This window comes from Vollenhovia emeryi, unplaced genomic scaffold (genome assembly GCF_000949405.1).
Source record: "Vollenhovia emeryi isolate VEMERY1.0 unplaced genomic scaffold, V.emery_V1.0 DF939353.1, whole genome shotgun sequence".
Lineage (NCBI taxonomy): Eukaryota > Metazoa > Arthropoda > Insecta > Hymenoptera > Formicidae > Vollenhovia > Vollenhovia emeryi.
The window spans coordinates 62,306-79,487 of record NW_011967013.1 but is presented as its reverse complement, the minus strand read 5'-3'; the positions used below and the strand labels follow the sequence as shown (position 1 = coordinate 79,487).

At 31.2% G+C, this 17,182-nt stretch overlaps 1 protein-coding gene across 9 annotated transcripts in view; it reads left to right on the top strand.

Annotated features, from left to right (window-relative positions):
* Positions 1–17,182, top strand: part of LOC105558344 (rho guanine nucleotide exchange factor 12) — an 88,067-nt gene that overhangs the window by 23,493 nt on the left and 47,392 nt on the right. For 6 of the 9 annotated variants that reach the window (XM_012005964.1, XM_012005963.1, XM_012005961.1 and 3 more), the window contains 9 exons: positions 3,243–3,488; positions 5,091–5,372; positions 6,616–6,705; positions 6,782–6,895; positions 7,299–7,397; positions 7,649–7,741; positions 7,976–8,169; positions 8,789–9,078; positions 11,148–11,327. In XM_012005964.1, the coding sequence (XP_011861354.1) occupies positions 3,243–3,488; positions 5,091–5,372; positions 6,616–6,705; positions 6,782–6,895; positions 7,299–7,397; positions 7,649–7,741; positions 7,976–8,169; positions 8,789–9,078; positions 11,148–11,327 (1,588 nt within the window). The remainder of the gene's footprint in view (positions 1–3,242; positions 3,489–5,090; positions 5,373–6,615; positions 6,706–6,781; positions 6,896–7,298; positions 7,398–7,648; positions 7,742–7,975; positions 8,170–8,788; positions 9,079–11,147; positions 11,328–17,182) is intronic. The other 3 variants (XM_012005967.1, XM_012005966.1, XM_012005965.1) reach the window with 1 other exon arrangement.

Below are 17,182 nucleotides of genomic sequence, written 5' to 3'. Positions count from 1 at the left end.
ACTTACTGTATATGAAGATATTCTAATGATTGAACGAGCTATACTGAACGAGCTACCCAAACGCTAAGAACAACAGCGACAAGTATCAAAACAAATGTTCACGAATCCGTTGGCTGCACAAACAGTGAGAGATCCTATTACTACTACTACATAGAACGATAAATAGGAAAACGATGACGGGTTTGCGTATTTCTGTAAAGCACAATATTCTTGTGTGCGTATGGACTTACAAATGATGGAAAATTATCTGCTTTACAGAACAGTTAACCCAGGTTAAATATATATAAATATGCCGACCCATCTAGAGTCACAGTTTGCCTTAAATTTCATGTTATAAACGTATTTGCAACTTACACATGAACCAAACTTTTTTTGTTAATAACTTTTTAACGAACAACGAGCGACGGCTAAAACCTTCTGAGGGTCACTCAGGAGGATGACCTTGACCTTGACCTTGAAGGTCAAGGTCGTAGGAGCTGGGTCCCCTATTCTGCAGTTTTACCATTTTTGGTGTCGGGTGGTAGATTAATAGTGTTGTTAGTTTTTATAAAAATATTTTGGCAATTTCTCGTTTCCTCGTTAGACGCTCAATGTACTAATTTTGTTTTCGACCAATTGAACTCATGGTCATGTAATATGCGATGTCTGCTAACGATTGAGTGACAGCTTTCGTGTTTCTTAATATCATTTCTATGTTCGTTAACGCAGGTCTGTAGGTGTCGTTTAGTTTGCCGAATACACGAGGCTTCACAATCATTACGTTTGATATAGGAGATCACTTCTGTTTTTTTTTGGTCCGAATTCAGTTGGTCTTTATCTCTTTTGATCACTCTGTCGAGTCTTTTTGGGACGGTAAAAATAGGGTCTAAACCTACCTTTTGAAATTAGTGATAATTTTTTCGCTCAAACCTTTAATATAAAGGAGAGTAATACACGTTTTAGGATCGAAACTTTTGTTATGAGTCACACAATCTCTCAAAACCGTATTTCGTCTTTTTAATTCGTTGACTTTAATGTTAACATGTTTATTAATGATTTTGTCAGGAAAGGAGTTTTATTAATTAAAATTTTTTTAATTAATTCAATGTTTTGTTTATAAAATTTTTGGTCAGAAAGCAGATGGCGTGGTCCATGAGACTAATGATATAGGATTAATTTTAGATTTAAAAGGATGGTTGGAAAAATAGTTCAAGTACCATCCAGAAAAGGTTAGTTTTTGGTGCCAATTTTTCAATACTTTTTAATTGTTGTCTTTAATAAATATTATGTCAAGGAAAGGAATGGAGTTGTGTGATTCAATTTCGTGAGTAAATTTTAACCGTGGATGGTGGTTGTTAAAAATAAAGAGAACGAAGCTAATTTTAGTCCTTGGTAAATCAGTGAATATGTCATCTACATATCTGTAAAAAATAGGGACGTCAAAGTCTGTTACTGTATACAGTTTGTCTCCAAGTCATCCATGACCATGTTAGCCAGAATCGGTGACAAGGAAACCCCTAGCAAAATTTCCAATTATTTGATTTGTCTTTCCTAATTTGATCTTTTTTTCTACGTATTAAAAAATTAATACTTCTATTCACATTGTTAAGAAAGTATTTTACTTTGTTGAATTGAATATCTTTCAAGATTGTTTTTAGAAAAGTATTGAAACAATTGAGATATAGTTTTTTTTATAAATACTTTCGTGGTGATATTTTTTATTATCACAGTGAATCATACATATACTTACATATAGATAATCTTAAAGTGAGGGACTGCTGAAAGTACATACCCACTTTATGTATCTTGACAAATTAATCGTCAATTAAGTTAATCAGTTTGATTAAAATCATTATAATTAATATAAATGAAGAAATTGAGAACTTGTCCAAGATAGAGAAATGTTTTTCTCTTTTAGCAAGTATTTTTTTAACATGGTTATTTTTTGTGCATAGCTTTATATAATTTTTTTCTTTAAATTGATTTTTATAATTAATAAAGATATTAAGATAAAAGCATCAAAAAGTGAATGTTTCATGTACAAAACAAGTAATATTCGGCCATAACTGGCGGAAATTTTTATGGCGAAACATATTACCTCAGCCAGGGTTTGAACCGGGACCTCCTGATACTCAAAGTAGACATCTTACGAATTCGATCACTGAGACATGTGGTAATATTTTTTATAACAAACTTTCCGTCAGTTATGGGCGAATAATATTACTCGTTCTGCAAAACTCTAGAAAGTGGCAGATGGATTAACATAAAGATGAAATTTGTTATTTACAATACACTTGGAAAATTAATAATTTTGTGTAAAAAGAAACGTCAGTAATGTAAATTAATTTCTTTTGTATATAACATTTTATTTTTGAGAAAATCTGACGGCTAAAGAATTAGATTTTTCTTTTATGAGACTTTATCACTAATATTATCGAACAAATTGATAAATGTTTTTTTACAATTAGAGACAACTGTTTTGTAAAATTTGGTTCAAAACGTCACTTTAAGAAGTAAAGATAATTTTAATATTTTAATTTATTTCTTTGCTTACTTTGTATTATTTTGTGAAACAGGATCTTGTTTTTGGTTTGATAGATGCTGGTAAAATATTTCGAATAATATATATCGTGAAAATAGCTAAAAATGATTCAATCAAATTTAGAAATAACAGTTATTAATTTCCCGATGTTTAAGGGAATGCTGGAGTAATTCTGTACTTTTTGCATCCTTTGCTTCTGGAACTCTCAATTCGTGAAAACATTTGTGTAATATACAATAATGTGGTTAATTGGATTAAATCAGAGTACAGCATGGTATCATTGAAATTAAGTACATAATGATTCAATAAAGAAACCATGCCTTTCTCTGATTTAATCCGATTAGCGTAAAAACTACTCGGTCTGTGCACGAAAGCTACATACTTTATTTATTACGCAAATGTTTTCACGAATTGACCAGTTCTAGATGCAAAAGGTGCAAAATCACTCCAGTATCCCCTTAAGATTATTTTTTTGTGGAAAGGGAAAAACTTCATTCTATATTTGAGAAACTTAGTTTTGCATATAGAATTCTTTCCCTTTTCCTTCTGTGTTGGAAATATAACAACTGTATCAATCCTGTATATCATCCTGTATATCAATTGGTCTACCTCAAGAGTGCACCAAAGCTTTCACTGTTCGCCTTTTACTTTTGCTAACACATCGTTGTATTTTACAGCTTTGCCTTTTTTGGTAACAGCAACTCTTTGTTGTATCTTACAGCTTTGCTCATTGGTAACAAACACCTCATGTTCCTCGGGTTATTGTCCACCCTCAAACAATGGCAGTGGCGCAGACGTGCCGCCCCCACTGCCATCGCGTAAATCCCTATCCATGCAAAGTCTCTCTCCACCGCCTTTGCCTCCTCGACCTCCACCTGCCATGCAAAACACAGTCCAACCGGAGCTGGACCGACATCTGCTGATTCACTTAACGCCTTCAACTGCCAATCAGGGTATTTCTAACTCTGTAAGTAGCCTAATTGTCCAACAATGTTACATAGATATCCTTTACACCTATATTATGCTTGCCGATAAATGTACAATACATATTTGTCAAGTTATAAATAAATCAGAGAATTTTATGTATTTTACAATTAAAAAAATAATTGTTAGCTCTACATTGTGGTTTATTTAGGATTATTTAATATACCAATATTAACGATATTTAAATAATATATTGTATGTGTGACTACACTATATACAAATAGTATTTAAATCTTATACGAAAAAGCCATAAACATTATATTTAAATTAGTTAATATTTTACAGAAAAAAATATTGATTTATTATAATGTGTGTATGTATCCACGTCCTTGTGTTCATAATATCTATAAGATTATTTTTTACATTATTTATATCTGCTTAAATAAAAATTATTTATATATAAATATAAATAATAATATATAAATTATATATATATATAATACAGTAAACTTTATATTACTGTTCTTATTACTTTCATTGAGAAAATAATTTTTTATACGATTTTTGTACATATAACAAATTATTTTGTAAAGTATAGTTTACTGCAAAGAAAATATTATTTTTAAGTTGACTTATTTTAGATTTAACTTTCTCATATAATATTTATATACTGAACCAATCACGTTTCTTTAAAATTCTTTTCTATATTACAAACACATCGTTTTTAAATTATTTAAAATTGTTTTTTTAATGTGATCATCCTCTATATATTTTTTTTATATGAATAGGCGTTTTTTTATAGTATAAACGTACAACTTACATATACAGGTTGTTAAATTTCAAACGTAACAGGTAGAATATTTCGTAAACAATGCATTTTAGAAAGAAATGTTTCCTAGAAAAGTTGTAGGGTTTCAGAGGGAACATAACATAGTAATATTTGTATAACCTTGGGTGGCGTCTTCAAAGTCAAGTGGAGGTGAGAACTAATTTTTTAAATGGAAACCTATTTTTTATTGTAACATCTTTTTTTTACTAAGTAATTTGAACAACTTTTATCTGAAGCATTTTTTTATTTACTTAATATTTTTTAAGATATTCAATAAATACTTGGTAACTCTTTCAGCATTTAGTTTACGATATTGAAGATTAAATGACGGACTGAAAGGACTCGGAAAAGAGAAAATAAAATAAAATATGAAGATTTATTAATTTATTAATTTAGTATTTCTTATTTACTTCATTATTTTATTTTTTGTTTTCTGAGTCCTTTCATTCCGTCATTTAATTTTCAATATCGTAAACTGAATGTTGAAAGAGTTACCGAGTATTTATTGAATATCTTAAAAAATATTAAGTAAATGAAAAAATGCTTCAGATAAAAGTTGTTCAAATTACTTAGTAAAAAAAGATGTTATAATAAAAAATAGGTTTCCACTTAAAAAATTTGTTCTCACCTCCACTTGACTTTGGAGACGCCACCCAAGGTTATACGAATATTAGTATATTATTTTCCCTCTGAAACCCTACAACTTTTGTAGGAAACATTTCTTTCTAAAATGCATTGTTTACGAAATACTCCACCTGTTACGTTTGAAATTTAACATCCTGTATTTATAATTATCTGTAATGAATTACATTTCAGTTTTCCCAAGATGCTAATTTGAGCGTTTCGAGCTCGCTCAGTAAACATCAGCGAACAAAGTCCAGCCCGGAACAATTGGGAACAACGGCAATATCTCCTTCAGAAGCCAGTAGACGTTTAATCGCCTCTGAATCAATGAATGATTTATTACCTCCGAGACATGTCAGGCATGACGATATTGACGCTAATGAATTACCTCGTGTCACACCACCTGGAACACCACCGCCACCGTATCCCGCCCCCATTTTGGGACAAGACATTTTTTCATCCACATTAAATGACGTAAATATCTTATTTGTCTTGAATCTGTAATTTAGCAGCTTATGATACCTCATTCTACTAATTAATATGAACAATTTTTTCTTGAATATCTCAAAAAGTATTAGACAAATTAAAAAATGTTTCGGACAAAAGTTGTTCATATTAGTAGAATAAAATAGTATAATAAACAATAGGGGGTGCCACTTAAGAAATTTAAGATGACCTCTATGTGACCTTGACAACGCTATTCAAGGTCGTACTGAAGTAATGCGTTACTTAAAACCCTACAACTTTTGTCTGAAAAATTTTCTTCTGGAACTTATACGTTTTGAGATATTTGAGTGGATTGATTAAAACGAGCCACCCTGTATAGTCTAAATATAAGAAGTTGTATAAATTTTTTCTTGTGCTCTATGACAAAATAAATGAACTTTAGCAATAAGAGATTAAAAATCTTACATGAAGAGGGTCAGACGTTCCCTTCCCCGTTTTGGCTGAAATTGTACATAAGTGTATTACTTAAAAAGAAACTTTTATGGATCAATCCACTCGATGTACCTCTTAAGAGTTTTCATTAAATCAAGAAAGAGTTTTTCAACGTATTTAATGTACTCATCATTTCTATTATGTTTTTTCCAATCAGTATTTTCTACCGGTTACTCTATAAAATATAAAAATCTCTTTCTCATTTTCTACGAAAGAAGAAAAGAAAAAGAAAGCGTACTCTCAAACAGCGGAATATCATATTGTACATATGTCAAAACTTCATAAATATTAGCCTTTCAGCATAAATATTGTATAACTAAACATTTGTACAATAACAGAAAAAAATAATAGAAAAAAGAGTCAGCAGAGAGACTCGAACTAGCGATCTTACACTTACAAAGCTAGCGTGCTGCTCGGTACGCCATGCATTCGGCTGAAAAATTGATGCGCTGCACAGCTACTAGAACATACATGCAAATTTCAAATCGCTTTTTCTCGAAAATGCTGGAAAAGTGCATCGAGTAGCTTGGTCCATAAAAGTTTCCTTTTAAGTAATACACTTATGTACAATTTTAGCCAAATCGGGGAGGGGAACGTCTGACCCTTTTCTTGTTAGAAATATGACATTAATAAGTTTAATTATTATACTTACACACATAACAAACGTTCTATTTCATTTCCAGTTTTATCATGAATATTATGATAAATTTAACGCCACCAATTTTATGTATTACCTGTCTATTTCTATTTCATAATAACAGTTCTTTGTAAATAACAGGCACTTGCTACTGATATCATTCCTGGACTGCCAGCGTTCCAACAGCCAATTATGTCAATGGAAGAAGATGACGTTAGTGATCAAGAAATTGTGAGTTATCCATGAATTTACATACAAGATGCTTTAAAAGATCTTTAAATATTGATTAATTTCATTAACGCCTCAGGGTCAATTGGAAGACCATGGACCGTTTCAATCTTTATCCAGGCTGTGGGGACATCATGCACACCTTGCTGTATTTGTTAATTACATTTTATCTAATAGTGATCCTTCTAGTTTGGTATGTAGAATTATCTCTAATTATTAATTATACCTATTTAATCCTAGAACACACATGTAAAGAAACTTCTGCTGACACATACATGGGTTTCACAGACCTCTCACAATTTCAAATACTTGGAACTTTTTCAAACTTGAACGGATTTCAACTTAATAAGCCAGTTGGTTTTGTTAGAGTTTTTAGTTTACAAATATCTATGTGGAAAAATGTTTTAGGTTTGAAAATTATTATAAATATAAAATGGAACAATTGAAGCGAATGGAGGAAGTCTGTCAGATTTATTTGCGTGTTCTAGGAATAAATTGGCTTGTTAAAAAATACGCCTGTTTTCTATTTAAAAAATTATACAAAACTGAGTGATAAAATGTATATTTATATTAATGTGATATATATTTTTTTATAGTTATTTTATTTAGTAACTGATTTATACAAGGAGGGAAATGCCAAAGAGATGAAGAAATGGGCATACGAAATTCACTCTAGTTTTCTAGTACCTGGTGCAGTAAGTAATTCAATAAATAATGTAAAATATTTCTCTGAAATTATTTATAATTTCTTGTATTTGCATGATAATTATATCTATCATTCTTTTTACAATGTCTAATCATATTTTATACTTGCATTTATTTAATATTTAATTGTAATATTAAAAAATTTCAATATACTTTACATTTTTTTTTTAAATTTTAATACTTAAACATTTTTTTAATGCAATTATTAATTGAAATAACTAATGCACTTTGTTTTATTTAGCCGTTACGTCTACATAATGTGGATGAGAATGTTGCAAACGAGATTGATGATGTTCTCTTGAAAGAATCTGATAAAGAAGAAATTCTCAGAAAGGTACATTTAAACTTTAAATAAAATAAATTATTGATAGAAGTCAATGTACAGATTATCTAAAAAATTTTTATTTTAAAACACTATCGTGAAGAAATTCATAGAATATCGAGTAATAAACATTTATATGATATTTTTATGTCAAACAGCAATCTTTAAGCTATAAATGTTAATAATATTTTTTCCGATATTGAATAATACAACGGACATTATAACATTTATCGTTTCTCTATACAGATATTTTGGAAGGCACGTACTAGAGCAAAGGAGGATTTGAACGAACAACTGACGCATTTCCAACAGAAGAGAACCGCAGGACTGGCAACGATCTTTGGTCCAACCGATATTTCGCTTGATGAAAGTATATCTGATAAAGCACGCGAAACAAAAATTATTGAAACATATCTTCTGCCAAAAATGGAACCTTATCTGTAAGATTTTATTTATATAAACGTTTAATAATTATCTTTACAAGATAGTAAGAATTAACGTATGATAAATTTGACAAGTATAATTAATACTAAACTAAATTAACACAAATTTTATAGATAATTAAGAATTATAATTATACTTAATACTATATTTTTGTTGTATTTTTGGTGCTATAATTTTTCATTATAACAGAAACAGCGTGTGTTTTAAAATTTATGAAATAAGAACAAAATAATTGTAGTTCAAGTATTTAAATTAATTTTCGTATAGACTTTGGTTAACCATAGATGAAATGGTATAATATACTTTTATGTGTTATTTAATAGTTTTTACTTATGGTTCAATTTTAGATACAGAGAAAAGAATCATTATATCATGCACATTGTTATTATTATTTTTGTTGCATTTTGAAAAACTAGCTTGTTACAATTCATATAATTGTATCTTGTGATTTCTTGGCATTGGAGATGACTATAATTAATAATGAAAAAGAATGTTATTGACAATGACTAATATAAAAAGACACACAGTGCTATGTTCAATTGTAACAATTACAATGTAATTTAATTGTAATTTGAAAACAATTTTAATGTCGAGAAATCTGGGGAAATTTTTCAGGGAAGACATAGAGAAAGAACACGTGGATTTGCGACTCTTTACGACGGCAGCTGGTCTAGCTACCATATTAATAAAGATTTTCCAGTTGCGACCGGTATGGGTAGATCGAGTGCCTACCTTTGTCGCAAAAGATAAATCCAACATCAAAGCACGGCTACTTATTGGAAAATCGCGTAAGATGACGATTAGGGGACACCATTTTGTGGCACATCAATATTTCACGATAACTTACTGTAATCATTGTCAACTTATCATCGGTGGAATTGGCCCTCAAGGATATTTATGCAGTGGTATGTAAGATGTGTAATAAAAAGTTTTTAAGACTTGGATAAAAATAGAAGTTTTGCTAAAAAATTAATTTCCATAAGTGGCAACAGTTTAAAAAATTGTAGTTGATAAAAAGACAAAATTAACAGGCAATAAGGGCCAACACAAGATGTTAGGTGTGAAATGCATCTTAAAGTTCCCACTTATCTCCATTTGTTTCAGATATTGTTCTCCGAGATCTTGAAAGTATTGCCCTAAAGAGACTTAAGCTCCATTGCAATTGTTTAATAACGTTTTAGATGCATTTACTTGAATACATAATAGACTCTAATTTACAATGGAAGTAGAGGATAGTAATAGATGCAATTTTTTGGATGTTACGATGATTTTAGAGAATGATAAACTAATTTTTGACTGGTACTACATACGAACTTGCTTTGGACGATACCTCAATTATTTCTCTGATCACCCAATGAATCAACAGAAAGCAGTTATGATTTTGCTCATAGAGTCTTTTTGCTTTCACACTCGAATCTCCACATTAAAAACTTGAACCTGGTCGTCTTTCTGCTATTGAAAGATTGCTATCCATCGATCTTATTTTTAAAACACTCGATTAAGTTATCTTATTCACAATCTTTATCACATAATGTTAATACACATAAACTTAATGATATGAGTTTTTGTCGATTTTTTACATTTCCGACATATGTAAAAGTTTCAAAGAACTTGGTACACATATTGAGAGAAATGTCAGCTTTTATGGTTTCAACAAATTGAATGATATCATTAAGGTGCATGAAGATGAGATAGCTTGTGCGTTCAATAGTAACGTGGTATATTGAGTTAATTGTAACGATTGTAACGATTCTTATATCTGCCAAACTAGCAGACTTGTCCACTCGTATCAAGGAACATAAAAAAGCAAATCCGAATAATTTGTCATGCAGGTACATTGCTTGCAGTATGACCACAAATTTTACTTAAAAAATATAGTTTTTTTTTAGATAAAAAGTCTTTGTACTAGAAGTTTAATCTCTGAAATGCTGTACATTGATATGCAATCAAATGGTATCAATTTACAGATGGATACGGCGTTGATAAAAAACTACCTCAGCTATATTTTTCCACATCAGTTTGTTTGCTTGCAATATGTATTTACTTTTACGGTTGTTCTTAATTTCTTTTCGTACAATTTTGTAATTTCTCTACAGTATACGGTCAACGAGTTCCATTCAATACCTAAAGAAGTATTTTCCCAAGTATTATAAGAACAAAGCTAACACAATTTCTTAACATCCGTCATTGGTTCTTATAATGATTCATTTTAACATACGGCTATTTAATATCTACATGTTTAATAAAGACGTGTATTATGTAATCTCCGCTTATAGTAGTATAAATTGACTGTTTGCACCGTTTTTAATATTTATTATATGTCGTTGACAAGGATCACATTAGTTGATCGAAACGTCTTTTAAATACAGATTCTTTTATTATGTTTTGAAATTGTACATATTCTACACCTAACATCTTGTATTGGCTCTTATTGCCTGTTAATTTAATCTTTTTGTTTTATTGATTGAGCCTGTTGATATTACTTATTTTATTGTAGTTAATAAAAAGATGTTTTTAATGATAAAAGTAATATTGTGATTATTAATCATAATATATTAATATTAACCTATACATTTTACAAATTATAACTTTAAAACATTTTTTTAATTATATTGTTACATGTTATAAGTTTATAATGTTAAATTTTAAGAATTGTTTTAAGTTTTTTGTTTTTTATATCATATAAATTTATTGAACTTGTTGCTTTATACATAATATTGTAACGTATATACATAATTTTATAACAGATGAAACTTATAATAACTGTGTTCAGCAGAAAGAGTAGATTAGAAAACATCGAGTGATTCTTAATGTAATCGGTTCTTTATAATAGTTTGTTGTGTCAAATCCAAGTGTATAAACAAATTATATTAAATAATCATTAAGTAATGATTATTTGCCAAGCTACTCTTTCTGCTAAAGGCACGTAGCAAAGGCCAGTAATGACAAAATTATATTGTTTACTATTTGACAGATTGTTCCCTCAGCGTGCATCGACAATGTGTTCGTGTAGTAGAGGAAAACTGTCCTGGTCCTTTAGTGCGAAAAGAAAGAGCCAATGATAGGATCAGTAAATTGATGGAACGTATTCGACCGGAAAGAAAACCACCATCATCTCATCATCATCATCATTCTCAGAATCACATATCGCATCGTAAGTCCAGCTTTCAACATTTTACACAAATTGTATTATTTCTCAGTTCAATGTTAACTACAGGATAGGTATAGTGACGGACAGAATAGTTAAATTTTTTACAAATAAATTTAGGAATGTACACTTGGATTCGGGGAGTTAATTATGTATCTTACAATATAGTGAAAATATTAAAAGTTAGCGGTTTTGTCTCTTTCTAAGAGAACAGAAGGACAAAGCTACTTGCTTTTAGCATTTTTACTGTAGTGTAAGATACAGAATTGACCCTCAGGGTTATATTCCAAAATCTTCTCCGAGGAATATTTTACTTGAAACTATTTCAAAACTATTTTGAGCATTTCCGATCTGTTTCTTGAGTAAAATTTTCCTTAGAGGAAGTGTTTTGGAACGTGACCTCAAATCTAAAAGCTCGTTCCTAAACTCATTACAAACGTGTTTCAATCATTCTGTTCATCACCGTAAAAACAACTTTCAATTTAGCTTTTAGAATTATACAATGTAATATTGTGAATTGTATTTCATCAAAATTCGTTTATGTCAACTTTAAGTTTTTGTCATTTAAAAACTAGCTTTGGTTTTTGGATATTAGAATTTTTACCTTAAATTGATCTCAAGAATCTGCCCGTATGATATCTGCGCGTGCGTGCACATGTACACGTTATTTTTCCCAGTACTCCTTTCTCTCCTCCTTCTACCTTATCCTTGCCTCCCTCAACTTTGCTCTTTTCCTCCATTCTTGCCAACAGTCCCTTGCCCAACTCTTCCCTTCTGTCTTCCTCTAATTTCTTCTCGTATGTCCAAGTCATCATGCCTATCTTCTATTTTAACAATAATATGTTCCCTGATATGTTCTTTTCTACCTCCAACAACCATGTTAGGTACCTATCCTGTAGCTCTTCTATTCTCTCCCTTTCTTTCCATCCTCATACCTCCATTTTGTAACTCACTACTGCTCAAACAAACCTGTCCAATAGCCAGATCCTTTTTCCCCAATCTTCCTTAGGGCCAGTTTCACAAACGTCGTTTAACCGCTAACCCATGGTTATTGATCCTCTGTCTCTTCTTGGATAACAAGATAGAGAAAGATAGGAAGTCGACTGAACTCTGGTTAACAGTTAACCGACGTTTGTGAAACTGGACCTTAAACATTTTTCCTATTCCCCATACCTGTTCTAAGTGCCGCTCCTCTCTTTATCCTCTCTTTCACACATATGTTTTTCTATGCTCTATACTAAAAAAATCTTTTTTCTTCACTCTTCTAGTACTCTTCACATGCCGCTATTGTTCTATCTTTTCTACATTACCTCTGTATACTATCTTATTCTCTGTTTGCTACTTTCTCCTATTACCACTATTCTCCTTTCCTAATCTAGCTCTAAACCTCAGCCATAGTATAACCTTCATCATAGTATAACTAGTAGGTCCACTCTCTGTCGGCCCTTTTAACCTTCACAGTTCCGATCACGTGGTATTCCGCCATACACTTGGTCAGGAACCAGCGATGCGTGTGTGTATAACGTACTCATCAAAGCCACTCTGCTACACATACAACTTTTCTCTCATTGGTCTGCCCAGAATAATGTTGGATGCACAGAAGGGATTGACGCAAAATGAAACAAATGATAGAGTGGACTTACTAGTCATACTATGCTTCTACTCTTTATCCACCCTATACCCTTTTCTAGATCTTACATTTCTTTTTGCCTCCACTTTTCTACGTTCTCCATCTTCATCTCCCACTCGCTTACTCACATCTTGACTGCACTTCTCTTTTACCAGATCTTGCCTTTCAAAGTATCTCTTCCTCACACTTCTTGCTCCGAGCTATACAAAAACAGCGGCATTATCACAAAAGTGTATACATATACAGGGTGTACTTAAACTGGCGAAAAATATTTTACTGACAAGTACACTTTGTAACATTTTAAGACAAAAATTGTAATACGAAAATGTCGAGACTAGAATAGTTTTCGTATGGGAAGAGTTTAATAACGAGGCTATAGAATTTTGCGCGCTCGGGAATGACAAAGTGGCCAATTGCAAAGGTGCCTCCTTGAACTTTACATCTTTGATAATAATAAAAAATTAATAACTGATAATATCGCAAAAATTATGTAAGAATTTGATTAAAAAACTATTTCTGTTTATAAAATGTAATATAATAAATTATAAAAATAGTTTAAGATGTTTTCATTCAATACTTTAAATGTTTAAATCGACATTAATATGTGTCAGTTGTTATTATCATATTTAGTTGGTTCAGTCTCCGTGGTGAAATTTGCCACTTTGCCATCCCTGTGCACGCAAAATTCCAACCTTGTTTTATTCCAAATCTTTTAACACTTACCATTTGAAAACTATTATAACCTCGACATTTTTGTATTAGAATTTTTGTTTTGTTCTTAAAATGTTATAAAGTACCTGTCATTGACATATTTTTCGGCAGTTTAGGTACACCCTGTATATCTCCTATGTAATCAATAAAAAAATTCTATTTAAGAAACTGAATGTAACTTTCACATGATATATATCTTCAAACAACTATCCAAGGTCAGATCAGCGGCATTGCGTTATATATATCCTTCAAACCAAACAATTTTTGTATGGAACATTTTCCCGAAAATATTTTATTTTCGAAGTAAAATACAGAGTAAATATATAGAGTAGATATATCATATATTTTTTATTACTATATAGTTTTATTACTAGTTCGCGTAAAAAGGACCACAAACCATGGTTGAAACGTGGGAGCCTAGTACAATAAATGCCAGATACAGTTAAATAAACACTGAAGTTTTTAATTTTTTGCTGGCAATTTTGATGATTACTCTTGTCAGTCAAATTATTAATTTGTTATTTATCAATAACGAAGCTTTTGGTCAACATTAACTGGTTCGTGTTTTAATACAGAAAATTTATTGCGAAAAATATTAACTCATAAGGGAATCTCATCAATTCGACAATTCGGATTTCAATTTTTGGGGGTTTTTCAATTAAGTCTCCTTTAAAATCATTAATAAAAGTCTTTTTTCTTGTCGCCAGCTATATTAAAAAAAAGAGATAAAAATGTTATGTTGTAAGTTGACCAAACTGGCAATATATTTATTTATCTACAACGTTTCGGCTTCGTTTCGAGCCTTTCTCAAGTATACTGAAACCATATGATAAAAACATATAATAATATAAAATAATAATTAAGGAGAAACCAGCATACTAAAGAACAATATAATGGGGAATACCTTGGGTAGAATCTTGTTACTTATTGTTAGTAGCGAGAACATGACGTATCACGTAAGATATGGCTGCATTTGTTGATAAATAAATATATTGCCAGTTTGGTCAACGTACAACATAACATTTTTATCTCTTTTACTCTTTTAAAATATTGTTTGGTAGTCGCTTTTTTTGCGGTAATTCGAAATAAGCGACAAATCACTCTTTTTTCGATATATCTTGTAAACTAAACGAAATATAAACAAATGTTTTATACGATAGTTTTACAGTAAAAATATCTCTATTTAACTACGTCATTCATTTCTGGAAAAAAATTATTTTTAAAAATTTATTATCTTAAATTTTCAAAAATTTAAGAAATGTTCTGCGAAGAATAAACCACGTAGTTAAATGGAGATATTTTTCCTATAACACTTTTGTATAAACATTTCTCGATATCGTTTTATTTAGGAGACACATTGAGAAAAAGCTAAAATCTCTTTGTCTTTATAAAAGATAGTGGTAATAATTTACAAACACGGACCCAGCCACAATGACCTTGACCCTGACATATGTTGTCAAGGTCCTGAATGACCCTCAGAAGGTTTTAGCCGTCACTCGTTGTTTGTTAAAAAGTTATGAAGAAAAAAAGTTTCGTAAATGCTATGTAGTTTACGATACCATGTACGTTTAAGAAACCACTGGAACCATGTCTGAGTTTTAGAGTGGATTTCGCTTCGCGTGGAAAACGCAAACCTTCGGGGAGGGGGGCAGAACATACTGTCTCCACGCATGTACTTCCACCGGCCCTATTACTACCATGGGAAGGAAGAGTTGTTCGTCGTCAATAGATATATGGCAGATATGAATACGAATACATATAATTCGCCGACATTGTTTTTTAATAACTTTTTACGATACCATGTACGTTAGAAGAAACCACTGGAAACCATGTCTGAGTTTTAGAGTGGATTTCGCTTCGCATGGAAAGTCGCAAACCCATGTGGAACAGTACAACGGTGGAAGTACATGCGTGAAGACAGTATGTTCCTTGTTATTTTAACAAACAACAAGCGACGGCTAAAACCTTCTGAGGGTCACTCAGGAGGGTGACCTTGACAACACATGTCAGGGTCAAGGTCATTAGGGCTGGGTCCGTGTTTGTAAATTTTTACCAAGAGAGTTAGTTTCTCCAGAATAAGATCTTGTTCTAGTAACTTATTCAACTGCCCATCATCATCTCTTCATAGATGTTCAATTTTTCTTTGGTCTCGATAAAGGTATTCAACTTTTCTTTTGTTATTTAATTTTTAGTTTGCATGTACAGAGGCGCTCATTGTCAATAATGCTTTCATACTTAAAGATAGTCACTACAGTCCAATACGCAATAAGAAATATTAATAAAATAAATTTTCGTATTGGATGTTGAACTCTAGCGACTATCTGCAGGTAGGAAGACATTATTGAGAGCTTATGTATATACAAAATAAAAATTAAATAAAATTGAATACCTTTATCGAGACTAAAGAAAAATTAAACATCTACGAAGAGATGATGATGGACAGTTGAATAAGCAGTTACTAGAACAAGATCTCATTCTGAAGAAACTATCTTTTATAAAGATAAAGAGATTTCCGCTTTTTTTTCAATGTATCTCCTAAATAAAACGTAACATCACAAAATGTTCATACAAAAGTATTATAGGAAAAATTCTGCATTTAACTAGATTGTTTATTCTTTGCCAAACAATTATATTTCTTAAATTTTTTAAAATAAATTTAAAAAAATATTTTTTTCCAGAAATGGATGACGTAGTTAAATAGAGATGTTTCTATTGTAAAACTTTTCTATAAAACATTTTTTATATTTTGTTTAGTTTACGAGATATATCGGAAAAAGATAAGAATTTCTTTAACTTTGAAGAGTGATTTCTCGCTTATTTCGAATTACCGCAAAAAAAGCGACTGCCAGACAACAAATGGGGATGCTGGAGTGGTTTGATTTACCGACAGAGTCGCATACAGTTTTTGCGTTTGTAAATCTTATTATTGGCATTTATGTACATACAAAATAATACCAGACGGGAATGTAGCCTCAGAGAGAAACCTGAGAGCGGCGACGCCAGTGTTTTACTCGATACCGTTTCAGGAGACTTTTTTGCGCGCTCTTACGCCTATTTTTTACTTTTGGAACTATTTTATTGTGCATTTTCTGACATCTTGACTACATGAAAAAAGTTAATGCAAACTTCATGCAGATAATTTATGTAAACATAATTTTGAAATTCATAGCACAATTCTGAAAAATAGGCGTAGCATGGACACTCGCAAAGCGGAGACTTTATCGGCAGTGTCAGAAGATGCATAGCAAAATAGTTCCAAAAGTAAAAATGGGCGCAAGGGTGCGCAAAACAGTCTCCTGAAACAGTATCAAGAAAAAGGCCGGCGTGGCCGTTCTCAGGTTTCTCTCTGATGGACTGCATAGTAAAACATTTTTATATAAAAAACATAGAGGTTTGAATTCTAATTCGTATCGCATTATGTATTTGAAAATTTGAAATACACACACACACACACACACACACACACACACACACACACACACACACACACACCAGTGTTGGGCACAATTAAGGGGGCATA